The 12,570-nt window shown below is 40.4% G+C and overlaps 1 protein-coding gene across 1 annotated transcript in view; it reads right to left on the bottom strand.

Moving 5' to 3' along the window:
• Positions 1–12,570, bottom strand: part of ADCY10 (adenylate cyclase 10) — a 131,509-nt gene that overhangs the window by 42,146 nt on the left and 76,793 nt on the right. Inside the window, exons 18-20 of the mRNA XM_037825428.1 lie at positions 3,494–3,622; positions 1,979–2,257; positions 1,553–1,843 (exon numbers count right to left, since the gene is read on the bottom strand). Of these exons, the coding sequence (XP_037681356.1) occupies positions 1,553–1,843; positions 1,979–2,257; positions 3,494–3,622 (699 nt within the window). The remainder of the gene's footprint in view (positions 1–1,552; positions 1,844–1,978; positions 2,258–3,493; positions 3,623–12,570) is intronic.

The raw sequence follows: 12,570 nt of genomic DNA, 5'->3' as shown, positions 1-12,570 counted from the left end.
TAGAAAAATGGGAACAAAAACTAAATGAAAAAGATGGTGGGATGGGGGGATGATTTGGGTGTTCTTTTTTACTTTCATCTTTTATTCTTATTCTGATTCTTTCTGATGTAAGGAAAAGGTTCAAAAATCTATTGGGGTGATGAATACATGACTATATGATGGTTCTGTGAACAGTTGATTGTACACCATGGATGACTGTATGGTATGTGAATATATTTCAATAAAACTGAATTTAATAAAAAAAAAAAAAGAGGTGAAAAGTTCTCAAAAGGGAAATAGTAGAAGCCTGGCATGGTTCAGGTGGGGGTGCTGTCGGAAGGACATCAGTGATGACACTCAGAGATACCCTGTCACATATGCTCCAGAGCTAAACTCCAAAGGTATTTTGGGGAACCCAAAAATAACTGAAATTGTTTTCTTGGATGACCCTAATCAGTCCACTCAAAGTCAGCTACTCAAACTGACCTCTCTGTCAGCTGCCAGCTGAGCCCTGGGAATTGGATTGACCTGGGGGTGAGTACAGTCTGTCACTAGTTCTATGAGGTTGAGTAAGCTACTTAATCTTCTGGAACCTCAATTTTTTCATCTGTAAGATGAAAATAGCTCTCCACCTTGAAAGATTGATATGAGGATCAAAGGAGAATGTATATGAAATAGGGATAGAATGAGAATGAATATCCATTTTGTACCCTACAATGTGATAGGCAATTTACATATATTTCTACCCGGTTTTAAAATATCCTTATAATATAGGAGTCTGTTACCTGTAACCTCTGTGTTCCTACCAGGTTTCGCCAGAATCACTGAGGCCCTCTGGCTAAGACAGGCAACCTACCCATAAATGAGGTCTGGAATTGGGGTTGCTGCCCTAAGTCTAACACGCATCACATGTGACTGAGTCCTTAGATTACACCTCTTCAATCCTCTTCTGTGCTTTTCCAGGTCACATGACTAGTTTGTGTTACAGGTTTGTAACTTTCTATTTTTGCTACTCAGGTGGTCTTGAATCCCTACCCTGAACCCAAACCTTCTTTTCCAGAGCACTGACTTCCTTAGTCCTGGCTGATTCCCTCCCACTATTATCCTTTTTACTGTTGGAACCTTGTTTCAAACTAGATCAGGAAAACAACAATATGCTTATCTGCCAAGAGACAACACTCCCTGGAGGATCTTGTTCTTGCTTCCACTTTATCATGTCAGAGCCCACTCCCCACCCCTTTTGGGTTCCATCCCCTGGTCTAAATTAAGCTGGGGTCTGTTTTATCCTTTTAGACATTTTACTTTGAGCTCTGGTCACATTCCATTTGCCAGGTCCCTCACTTCCAAGCCCTCCTCAACCGTCTCAGGTGAGATTGGTTCTGCTGGAGTCAGCTACTTATACTTTCCCCAACTCTTCCCTGCCCCTCTGGCCTATGCTGCTGAAGTCTCATCATTCTTTGTGCCCAAGCTCTTAGGAAACTTGAAACCCTCATGGTCCAGACTCTTTCCTACCAGATCATAGTCTCCAAATTCCCCAAATGAGGATTATTAGTTAGGAAAGAGGTGAGTTTACTTTGAATTCCATAGGTCTTAGCCATCTTCTTAATGGTATCCAGGTCCAAAGTGTTGAGTCGAATGTCCACTGTGAAGTGGTGATAGGGAATGAAGTCCCCACTTCTGCAGTGGTCACATTTGTGAGCATTTTCTTCTAAAAAGCGGGCACATTTCAAGTGCATGGCTATCTTCTGGTCCTTGAGCCACAGCTCATAGGCTGTTTTCTGCATCATAGGCATGCAGAAGCGAATGATGTGGCACTCAATCACCTCACTTTCCAGTTCCCGAAGCTCTTCCTCCTCACCATGAGCTAGAGAGAAAAGAGGGGTTTTTAGCTAGGCAGCGAGCAATACATCAGCTCTTGCTTCTTAACATAAATCAGTTCCCTGATCTAGATGCACCTTTAAGTATGGGGAAATATGGGTCACCTCCAGGCTCTACTCACCCATCACTTCACTGGGCTTCAGAGATAGGGAGCGGTAATGCACCTCAAACGAGGTTGAGTGATGTTTCAGGGCCATCCGGAGCTCCTTGCCATTCCGGAAACAATCAAACACATTGGATTCCACTAGGGTTGCCAGAGCCTTGATCATCATCTTCATGTTCCAACAAGGGAGAATCTCAAACAACAACTCAGTAGTGAAGGTCTGGCCAATAATGGCAGCACATCTCACCAACATTTGGTGGGAAAGACTCATGCTGTCCAGTCGAACCAGAGAGATTTCTGCAGGTGGAAAGCCATGCAACAGGGAACTAATCATCTGTCAATATAAAACACATTCTAGAACTGGGCAACTTTCCTGGTCTACAGTCTTGTTCACAGAAACCCAGACAAATGAAGTATTTATTAAGTACCTTCTTCACAGATAGCACTTGTGCAGGGGGTACAAAAGATGCAGATATTATGGTCTAAAAATATACCTGGCACAGTTACCACTGAAAATAAGATCAGTATCAAGGTGTTCAGATTTTGTGTTAAAGGGTGTCAAAGATGTTTGAAGAAAGGAAAGGTCATTTTGGGCCAAAGTAGTCAGGAGGAGAGGGACTGCCCTCCCTATCTATGCACTATGTCTCTGTTCTATGTCAACTTCAACTGGTCCTTCTCTGTCTCCTTCACTAGCTCCTCTCCCTTCTGGCACTTCCTAGCAATTAGGCTTTTCTCTATTTGCCCCAGAGATTCATTCATTTTCATGACATGCTTTGCCACCTCTATGAACATGACCAAGTGTCAGAGAGTTCCTATCTCTACTCCCAACTTCTCATTAAACCCAAGTATCACAGGTCACATGGCTTCCTGGACATTTTGACCAGGATGTTCTTCCATTACCTCATCAGGTACAAAATTTGAATTTCTCAACTTGCCCACAGAACACTGTGAAAGCTAGGCTAGTCCGCTTTCCTACTTTAGACACCATGTATAAAACATAAATGACACCCTTTGAAAGTCTTAGACTCTTGAGGTATCTCTAGGTCCTCCTTCCAAATTTTAAACACTTAAAACTCTTTCCAGATGGCATGGCAGGTTGGAACTGAATGCATACTAGAACATTGCTTCAAAGTCATTTTGCTTTAAAGGAATAATAATAATAATACATCCTTGATAAACTCCCCCTTTTGTCATTTATACATTTTTATAAAAGTATGTGGCAGAAAAAGTCTCACTATTGCATTTTTCTCCCTCATTATTTGGTTTCTGTTTAATTGACATTTTACTATACCTCATTCTTTTTTTTGCAGTTGAAAAAAACCTTTGTTCAAATTAAACTTCAGAATATGCACAGGGGAAGGAAGGTGGCTCCTGATTAGAAGTAGAAAAAACCAGGCCTAACATGGAGGCTTCCCATTGCCTGGGGCAATTTTTTAAAAAAGAGTCTTTTACTATCTTTCTCCTTTTTAATATATAGTGGTCCTAGAGAAAGCCAAAGGGGAGTCTAGGAACTGGAGAATGAATACCAGGTACCTTTCAGTGATGCTGGGGGTGACAAGTTCTTCAACCTGACACCACTAGCGAGTTTACAGACTTCTTTAATTTCCTCCTCTTTATTGAAAGTAAATAAATGTAATTCCTCTGATGGCTTAGTGAAATTCTCTATAGGAAGATAAAAGGGAAGAAAAGTTGAGAGTCATTATCTTATGAAGTCTTATTTTCCAATAATCTTCAAGACAGCTCTCATGTGAGAAAGAGTGGACAGAGAATGTGTATTGGCTCAACAAATATTCTAGTGTACCTTGTTTGGAGTAAAACTGACATGTGAAAGTCAAAACTTACTCAAAAATATTTTATCTCTTTTTTCCCTCCCAAAAAGATTGGCAAAGATTATTGAAAGTCTTCCATAATACACTGAGCTTACAAAAAATTTTGATTTATAGTCAGATGATCAGGATGTATCTTATACAAGTATAAATACATAGTAAAATATACTTGTATGCACATTCACAGACCCACACTCAGATACAAATGCTTTCTGTACTCTAACTAGGACATGGCTATTACAGAGAGGGAGATATTAAGAATGGTGAGGTTAGAATAGTAAACCCGCCCCATAATTTTGCCTCCTAGTACTCCAAAATGCAATATTTATTTACCCTCTTGTCTTTCAGGGAACACTTGGTAGCTGCAAGGCACTGTGAAAGGTGATGTGGAAATACGAAGGTAAGCACAACCAGGTTTGTGGCACATAAAGAGTTAGACTGCCAGGCAGTAAATGAGTACTATGTGAGTGGCACATGGAGAGAAAGGTCAGAGAGCTCCCATCAACACTGTACATATTAAAAGACTTTTTATGCATCATATTCTGTGATGGCTATGGACATGAATAAGGCAGGCTCCTAGGCCTCAACATGCTTGAACTCTATGGAGACATATGTTTAAGAAAGGTTTCATGGAGGAGGAAGCATTTTGATTGAACCATGAAGGATGAAGGGAAGCGGAGAATGGAGAGGAGATCAGCACAGAGGCCCAGAAGCCCCAGAAGCCCCAGAATCCCCAGAGCAATTAGTGAGTTAGGGGAATGTGAGTATATCAGTGTGGCTAGTGTGTGGAGTGCTGGAGTGCTAACTTGGGCAATGTATTTGGGAGCTAGTCTGGGACCCAAACTGTGGAAGACATTTAACATCACACTGTGGAGTTTGGACTCCATTCCATAGGCAGTGGGGAGCTATTGCAGGTTTCTGAAGAGGGATAGTAGTAATTGAGATCCAAGCTTTGGATCCAAGCTTTAGAAATCTGAGATCCAAGTAACTGAGATCCTACCTTTTTAAGAAGTAACACTGGAAGCAGCCTAGAGGAGAAAGAACAGAATAGGAGAGGGAAGACTATAAAAGAAACTCTCACAATGGAGTATCAAAATAAATGATGGCAGATAGGACTGGGTAAGTGGTACTGCAAGAAGAAAGCAAACACACAAAATATTGAGGAAATAGGGGCTAGGCAGGATAGGGATGAAGGGGAGAGAGACTTGAATAATGCCATTACTCAAGCTGGGAAATACAGGAGGAAGGGCAGTTTAGGAGAAAGAGTACTGCATTAAGTTTCAGATACGTTCAGTTTGAGGGGTCTATGGGACAATCCAATGGGCAAATGGAAATATGGATCTAGAATTAAGAGTGAGGTTTGGGTTGGTGCATACACACACACATACACACACACACACATACACACGAAGGCCTAGAAATAGATGAATAAGTAAAATAACTGGGGAGAGGGTACCAAACCAGCAAAGGATGGCACTTGAAGATTGCTCCCATCAGAGGAATGGACCCAGGGAGAGGAGCCAAGGAACAGCTGAGGACTAGCTAGTGAACTAAGGGGGTTAGGGACAGGAACAGGAAGAGGGCAGGATCAGCAAAGCCAAAGGAAGGGCGTGGTGTGAGTATGTGTGTGGGGGGGGAGGGAGAGGGCAGGAGGGACAGGATTAAGGGTATGACTTGATCTTTGCTCTTTTATTCTTCTTCTTTCCCATTTCAGGATCCAGCGCAGTGATGACCACTCTTTCAATCATTCAACAAATATTAACTGACTGCCTGTAAGTACCAGGCATCATTCTAGGATTGGAGATTCAGTGATGTACAAGAATAGCATTGTCCCTGCCCTCCTGGAGCTCACATAGGAGAGAAACAATAAACAACAGACAAATTAATAGGATGATCTCATAATGTGCTTAAGTTGTGAAAAAAAATAAAACACAGTGATGGAGTCTAATAAGGAGGTGCAGGATGGGGGGTGGAGGCTTCTTTAAATACAGATTGACAGAGAAAGTCTCTCTGAGGAGGTAGCACCTGAGCCAAGGGAGAGAAGGAGCCAGCTGTGTGAAGCACCCAGGAGAAAGAACAGCAGTTTATGGTAAAAACTATCTTGATGTGTTAGAGAAGTAGAAATGACGCCAGTGTGCTGGAACACACTGGGAATTTTAAGAGGCTAGAGAGAGACTTCAAAGTCAGGTCCTGCAGAGATTTCAAGTCCTGGCTGGGAACTTCGATTTCATTGTAAGCACGGGGGGCCACTGAAAAATTTTAAATAGGGAAGAGACCTGACTTTTTAAAAGAGCTCATAATAGACACTGAATAAATGTTTGTTGAATGAATAAATAAAATATAGGAATAGTATTGCTCTGGAGTATTTATATTTATATATTTACTTTGTCAAATTTATTGTAATATCGTTGTAATGGATTTATTTAGTCTAAAAATAATGATCATAGCAGTCTATTTAATGATCCTTTACCATCCTTAAAAACCAATTTGGCCAGGAAAAGCCTTTCTTATAGTTTTTAATCCTGACCATTCAGAAAGGGGGAAAAAAGGTCTCTAGGTTTTCTAGCTGCTTTTGGAAAGCAAGCTTAAAAATTAAAACCACAATGAGATAGTACTTCACACACAAGGTGGCTATTTTTTTAAGAATGGAAAATAACAAGTGTTGGAGAGGATATGCAGAAATTGAAATCCTCATACATTGATGGTGAGAAGGTAAAATGTTGCAGCCACTGTGAAAAACAGTTTGACTGTTCCTCAGACAGTTAATCATAGAATTACCATAGGACCCAGCAATTCTATTCTGAGGTATATACCCCCAAAATTGAAAGCAGGAACTCAAACAGACACTTGTACACTAAGGTTCCTAGCAGCATTATTCACATTAGCCCAAAGGTAGAAACAACCCAGGAGTCCAGGAGCAGATGAATGGCATATACACACAATGGAATACTATTCAACCATAAGAAGGAATGAAGTTCTGATACATACTACAGCATGGATGAACCTCGAAAACATTATGCTAAGTAAAATAAGCCAGACACAAAAGGACAAATATTGTATGAATTCCACATATATTAAATATCTAGCATAAGCAAATTCAGAGACAATAAAGGAGATAAGAGGTTATTGGGGACTGGGGAAGGGGATTGGGGAGTTACAGCTTAATGGGTGTGGAGTTTCTGCTTTGGGCAATGAAAAAGTTTTAGTAATTGGAGGTGGTGATGGTAACAAAACATAGTAAAAGTAATTAATGACACTGAATTGCATACATAAAAACCGTTAAAATGGCAAATTTTATGTTATATATGTGTTACCACAGCCAAAAAAGCAAGCTTATGTCTCCCATTCCTTAAAGTATATTCTTAACTTTGACCTGCTCTTCTCTCAGACAACCCTCCATCTCACTGCTCCCCTAGGTGTGGCCACGCTGACCATGTGGTCCTGTACTAACGTTACTGTGTGTACAGATGCAGCTGCAGATGGCAGCACACTTCACAGAGGGATCTGTGACATCCAAGCCTCAGAAAATTCAGGAAATGGGAATTTTCAGGAAGCAAGAGGAATCTTTTGTGAATGTCCTTCACTGTCACCTACTACCCTGTTAGACAGAGACAACAAGTACCTGATGGCAACTTTATTACATCATTTTCACCTCAACAGGCAATGAATTTCCATCCTTAAATTTAGTCTCCAAGGAAGAAGTTTTGATGCTGCAAATTTAGCATTGTTAACATGTACAGTGTTTGTAGCTGTCAAAGCACTTACCATATTTTCATCACAAAGAAAAACCCCAAAAAACAAAGAGACTTCCACTTCCAGGAAGAAGGAATAAAGATGTTCTCCCTTCTTCTTCCTGACAAGTATAACTAAAATCCCTGGGCATTATATAGAAAACAAACATAAAAGACTCTGAAGGTAGAGGGAAGAGGCAGATCACCTAGGCACCTTGGGATCCACGGAGCAATATGGCAATGAGTTCCCTTGTTTTGGTTTATGTTTTTGTTTTGGTTGTTGTTGTTTTGCCTCATATATCCTATACGTGGAGCCCAAGAAGCTGGCAACTGGGAACTGCTAAGGGGTGCAGAAAAAAAGTCCCAACAAAAGCCTGCTTTCTCTAGCCAAAGGACCAGGAAAGGGGCAGCCCTGAAAGACAGCAAGCTTTTAGACAATAACCACTCTACTCCAGCATACACCACACAAAGTAATTTTAAAATAAGTTTTAAAATTCAGCAAAGGCAGAGGGGAGAGCCTAGACTTCTATCAGCACCAGGCTATAAGGAAGCACCTCCATTCCTCTCCCATCCGGTCAGGGTAGTATAAGAGAAAGTTGAGTAGGAAGTCAGGATTTTCATCCCTGTTGGGGAGTAATAAGGTGCCTCTCCCCACTCCACTGGGATAGTTTCAGATAAGGTCTAGTGGAGGGTCAGGACTTTCAGTACTACCAACCAGTAATGAAGCCACCCCCTGCATGGTGTCAGTGGAGGCACTTTGGGAGCAGTAACAAGGCACTCTGTCCCTCCTAGCCAGAGCAGTACCAGTCGAGACATGGCCAGGAGCTGGAACTCCCTTCCATGCCATGCAGTAAAGAGTACTCTTGAGTGTCAGCTGAGGCTGGAAGGGAACCTGGACTCTCATCTAGAGTAACGAGGTGGCACCACCTCTTTTTCCCCTGCCAGACAAAACAAGCTGAAGATAAGGTTTAAATAAAACCCAGGCTTCATAATATAATACCCCAAAAGTCCAGGCTTCAATTTAAAATCACTTATCATACCTAGAATCAGGAAACTCTCAAACTGAATGAAAAGGACAATCAATAGATGCCAAAACCTAGATGTCAGATAGAATTATCTGACAAAGATTTTAAAGCAACCATTATAAAAATGCTTAAATGAGCAATTACAAACATGCTTGAAACAAATGAAAAAATAGAAAGTCTCAGCAAAGAAATAGAAAATCCCAACAAAGAATTGGAAAATATGAAGAACCAAGTGGAAATTTTAGAACTCAAGAATACAATAATCAAAATTTAAAACTCAATGGATGGAACTCACTGCCCTCCCCTCTACGTGGGACCTGACTCCCAGGGGTGTAAATCTCTCTGGCAATGTGGGATATGACTCCCGAGAATGAATCTGGACCCAACATCATGGGATTGAGAACATCTTCTTGACCAAAAGGGGGATGCAAAATGAAATGAAATAGTTTCAGTGGCTGAGAGATTCCAAATGGAGTCAAGCAGTTACTCTGGTGGGCATTCTTACACACTATATAGATAACCCTTTTTAGGTTTTAATGAATTGGAATAGCTAGAAGTAAATACCTGAAACTATCAAACTGCAACCCAGTAGCCCTGACTCTTGAAGATGATTGTGTAACTATGTAGCTTACAAGGGGTAACAGTGTCATTATGAAAGCCTTGTGGATCACACTCCCTTTATCTAGTGTATGGATGGATGAGTAGAAAAATGGGGACAAAAACTAAATGAAAAATAGGGTGGGGGGATGATTTTGGTGTTCTTTTTTACTTTTATTTTTCATTCTTATTTTTACTTTTTCTGATACAAGAAAAATGCTCAAAAAATAGATTGGGGTGATGAATGCACAACTATATGATGGTACTGTGAACAGCTGATTGTACACCATGGATGATTGTATGATATGTGAATATATCTCAATAAAACTGAATTTAAAAAAAACCTCAATGGGTGGGTTTAACAGTGGAATAGAGAGGACAGAGGAAAGAATCAGTGAACTTGGAGATTAAAAAAAAAAAAAATGGAAATTACCCAAACTGAACAATAGAGAGGAAAGAGGCTGAACAGAAAAGTGAAAAGTGAACAGGATCTCAAGGACCTGGTGCTATCACAGAAGATCTAACATTTTTGTCACTGGAGATTCTGAAGGAGAGGAGAAAAAAGGTAGAGCAAAAAAAGTACTCAAAGAAATAAAGGCTGAAAACTTCCCAAACTTGGCAAAAGATATAAAACTACAGATTCAATGTGAGTGAAACCTAAATAGGTTAAACCCAAAGAAATCCACACCAAGAACATCAAAATGAAATTTTAGAAACTTAGTTTTAGGAAAAAGAAAAATTTTTTATATCAGTGAGTATGCTGGTTTGGAACTGTTATGTACCCCAGAAAATGCCATGTTCTTTTAATCCATTCTTGTGGGTGTAAACCTATTGTTGGGTAGGACTTTTTGATTAGGTTGTTTCCATGGAGATGTGACCCAGCCCATTCAAAATGGGTCTTAATCCCTTGCTAGAGTTCTCTATGAGAGGATAAAAGACAGATGAAACTCAGAAAGCTCAGAGAAGCTGAGAGAGAAATGCCTAGAGACATTTGGAGACAGCCATATTGAAACCAGAGCCCAGGAATAACGGACCAGCAGACATTGCCATGTGCCTTTCCATGTGACACAGGAAGCCCAGATGCCAAGAGCCTTTCCTCTGAGAAGTTATCTTCCTTTTGATGCCTTAATTTGGACATTTTCATGGTCTTAAAATTGTAACTTGTAACTTAATAAATCCCCATTGTTAAAAGCCAACCCATTTCTGGTATATTGCATTCTGGCAGCTTTAGCAAACCGAAACAGTGAGATATAACATGACATTTTACCGATAGGGAATAAACACTAAATTAGGATGACAGTGGATTTCTCATCAGAACCATAGAAGCCAAAAGAAAATAACATGACTTTTTTTCAAAAGTTGAGAGAAAAGAATTGTCAATTCAGAATTTTACAACCAGCAAAATTACCCATTGGGAATAAAGAGGAACTCAAGACATTCTCAGATGAAGGTAAAATAGCAGAATTTGTAGCCAGCAGAAAGTGCTGGTTTGAATCTGTTATGCACCCCTTAAGAGACTATGTTCTCAACAAATAAAATGTGGTATATACACATGATGGAATACTATGTGGCAGTAAGAAGGAACAATGTCATGAGACATGACAACATGGATGAACCTTGAAGACATAATGCTGAGTGAAATAAGCCAGGCACAAAAAGAGAAATATTATACGCTACCACTAATGTGAACATTGAAAAATGTAAAACAAACAGTTCGTAATGTAGAATGTAGGGGAACTAGTGATAGAGAGCAATTAAGGAAGGGGGAATGATAATCCAATAAGAACAAATAAGCTATTGTGGGTAAATTTAACATTCTGGGAATGCCCAGGAATGACTATGGTCTGTTAATTTCTGATGGGTATAGTGGGAACAAGTTCACAGAAATGTTGCTATATTAGGTTACTTTCTTGGGGTAGAGTAGGAACATGTTGGAAGTAAAGTAGTTATCTTAGGTTAGTTGTCTTTTTCTTACTCCCTTTTTATGGTCTCTTTGAAATGTTTTTTTATTGTATGTTTTTTAATTTTTTTTAATTTTTTATGTAGTTGATTTAAAAAAAGGAGTTAATTAAAAAAAAAAACAGAAAAAAAAAAAAAAACGAAAAAATATGCAGAGCCCACTTGAGGAGCTGGTGGAGAATACAGGGGTATTGGGCTTCCCCACCTCGATGGTTGCTAATGTGCTCACAGACATAGGGGACTGGTGGTTTGATGGGTTGAGCCCTCTACCACAGGGCTTGCCCTTGGGAAGACTGTTGCTGCAAAGGAGAGGCTAGGCCTCCCTATAATTGTGCCTGAAAGCCTCCTCCCGAACGCCTCTTTGTTGCCCAGATGTGGCCCTCTCTCTCTAGCTAAGCCAACTTGAAAGGTGAAATCACTGCCCTCCCCCCTACATGGGATCAGACACCCAGGGGAGTGAATCTCCCTGGCAACATGGAATATGACTCCTGGGGAGGAATGTAGACTCAGCATTGAGGGATGGAGAACATCTTCTTGACCAAAAGGGGGATGTGAAAGGAAATGAAATAAGCTTCAATGGCAGAGAGATTCCAAAAGGAGCTGAGAGGTCACTCTGGTGGTCACTCTTACACACAATATAGACAACTCTTTTTAGGTTCTAATGAATTGGGGTACTGGTGGTAGATACCTGAAACTATCAAACTACAACCCAGAACCCATGAATCTTGAAGACGATTGTATAAAAATGTAGCTTATGAGGGGTGACAATGTGATTGGTAAAGCCATATGGACCACACTCCCCTTGTCTAGTTTATGGATGGATGAGTAGAAAAATGGGGGAAGGGAAAAAACAAACAAAGGCACCTCGTGTTCTTTTTTACTTTAATTGCTCTTTTCCACTTTACTATTCTTGTTATTTGTGTGTGTGTGGTAATGAAGGTGTCAGGGATTGATTTAGGTGATGAATGTACAACTATGTAATGGTACTGTGAACAATTGAACATACAATTTGTTTTGTATGACTGCATGGTATGTGAATACATCGCAATAAAATGAATTAAAAAAAAAAGACTATGTTCTTTTAATCCATTCTTGTGGGTGCAGACCTATTGTGGGTGGTATCTTTTGATTAGGTTGTTTACATGGAGATGTAACCCACCCATTCAACGTGGGTAATAATTAATTTACTGGAGTCCTTAAGAGAGCTCAGGGAGAGAGAGAGAGCTCAGAGCTGTCACAGACCCAGACGCTTGGAGAAGTTGAGAAAGACATTTTGGAGAGAAGTGAAGATATGTAATCCAGAGTTTGCCCCTGGGAGAAGCAAGGACGACCCACAGGAACCTAGAGAAGCTGAGTCAGAACCCAGAGACATTTTGGAGAAAGCCTGAAACCAGAAGCTAAACCTGGGAGAGAAGGATCAGCAGAGCCAGCCATGTGTCTTCCCATGTGACAGAGGAACCCCAAAGCCATTG

The sequence above is a fragment of the Choloepus didactylus genome, chromosome 2 (genome assembly GCF_015220235.1).
Source record: "Choloepus didactylus isolate mChoDid1 chromosome 2, mChoDid1.pri, whole genome shotgun sequence".
NCBI classification, from domain to species: Eukaryota; Metazoa; Chordata; class Mammalia; order Pilosa; family Megalonychidae; genus Choloepus; species Choloepus didactylus.
This window is presented reverse-complemented; position numbering and strand designations above follow the sequence as displayed.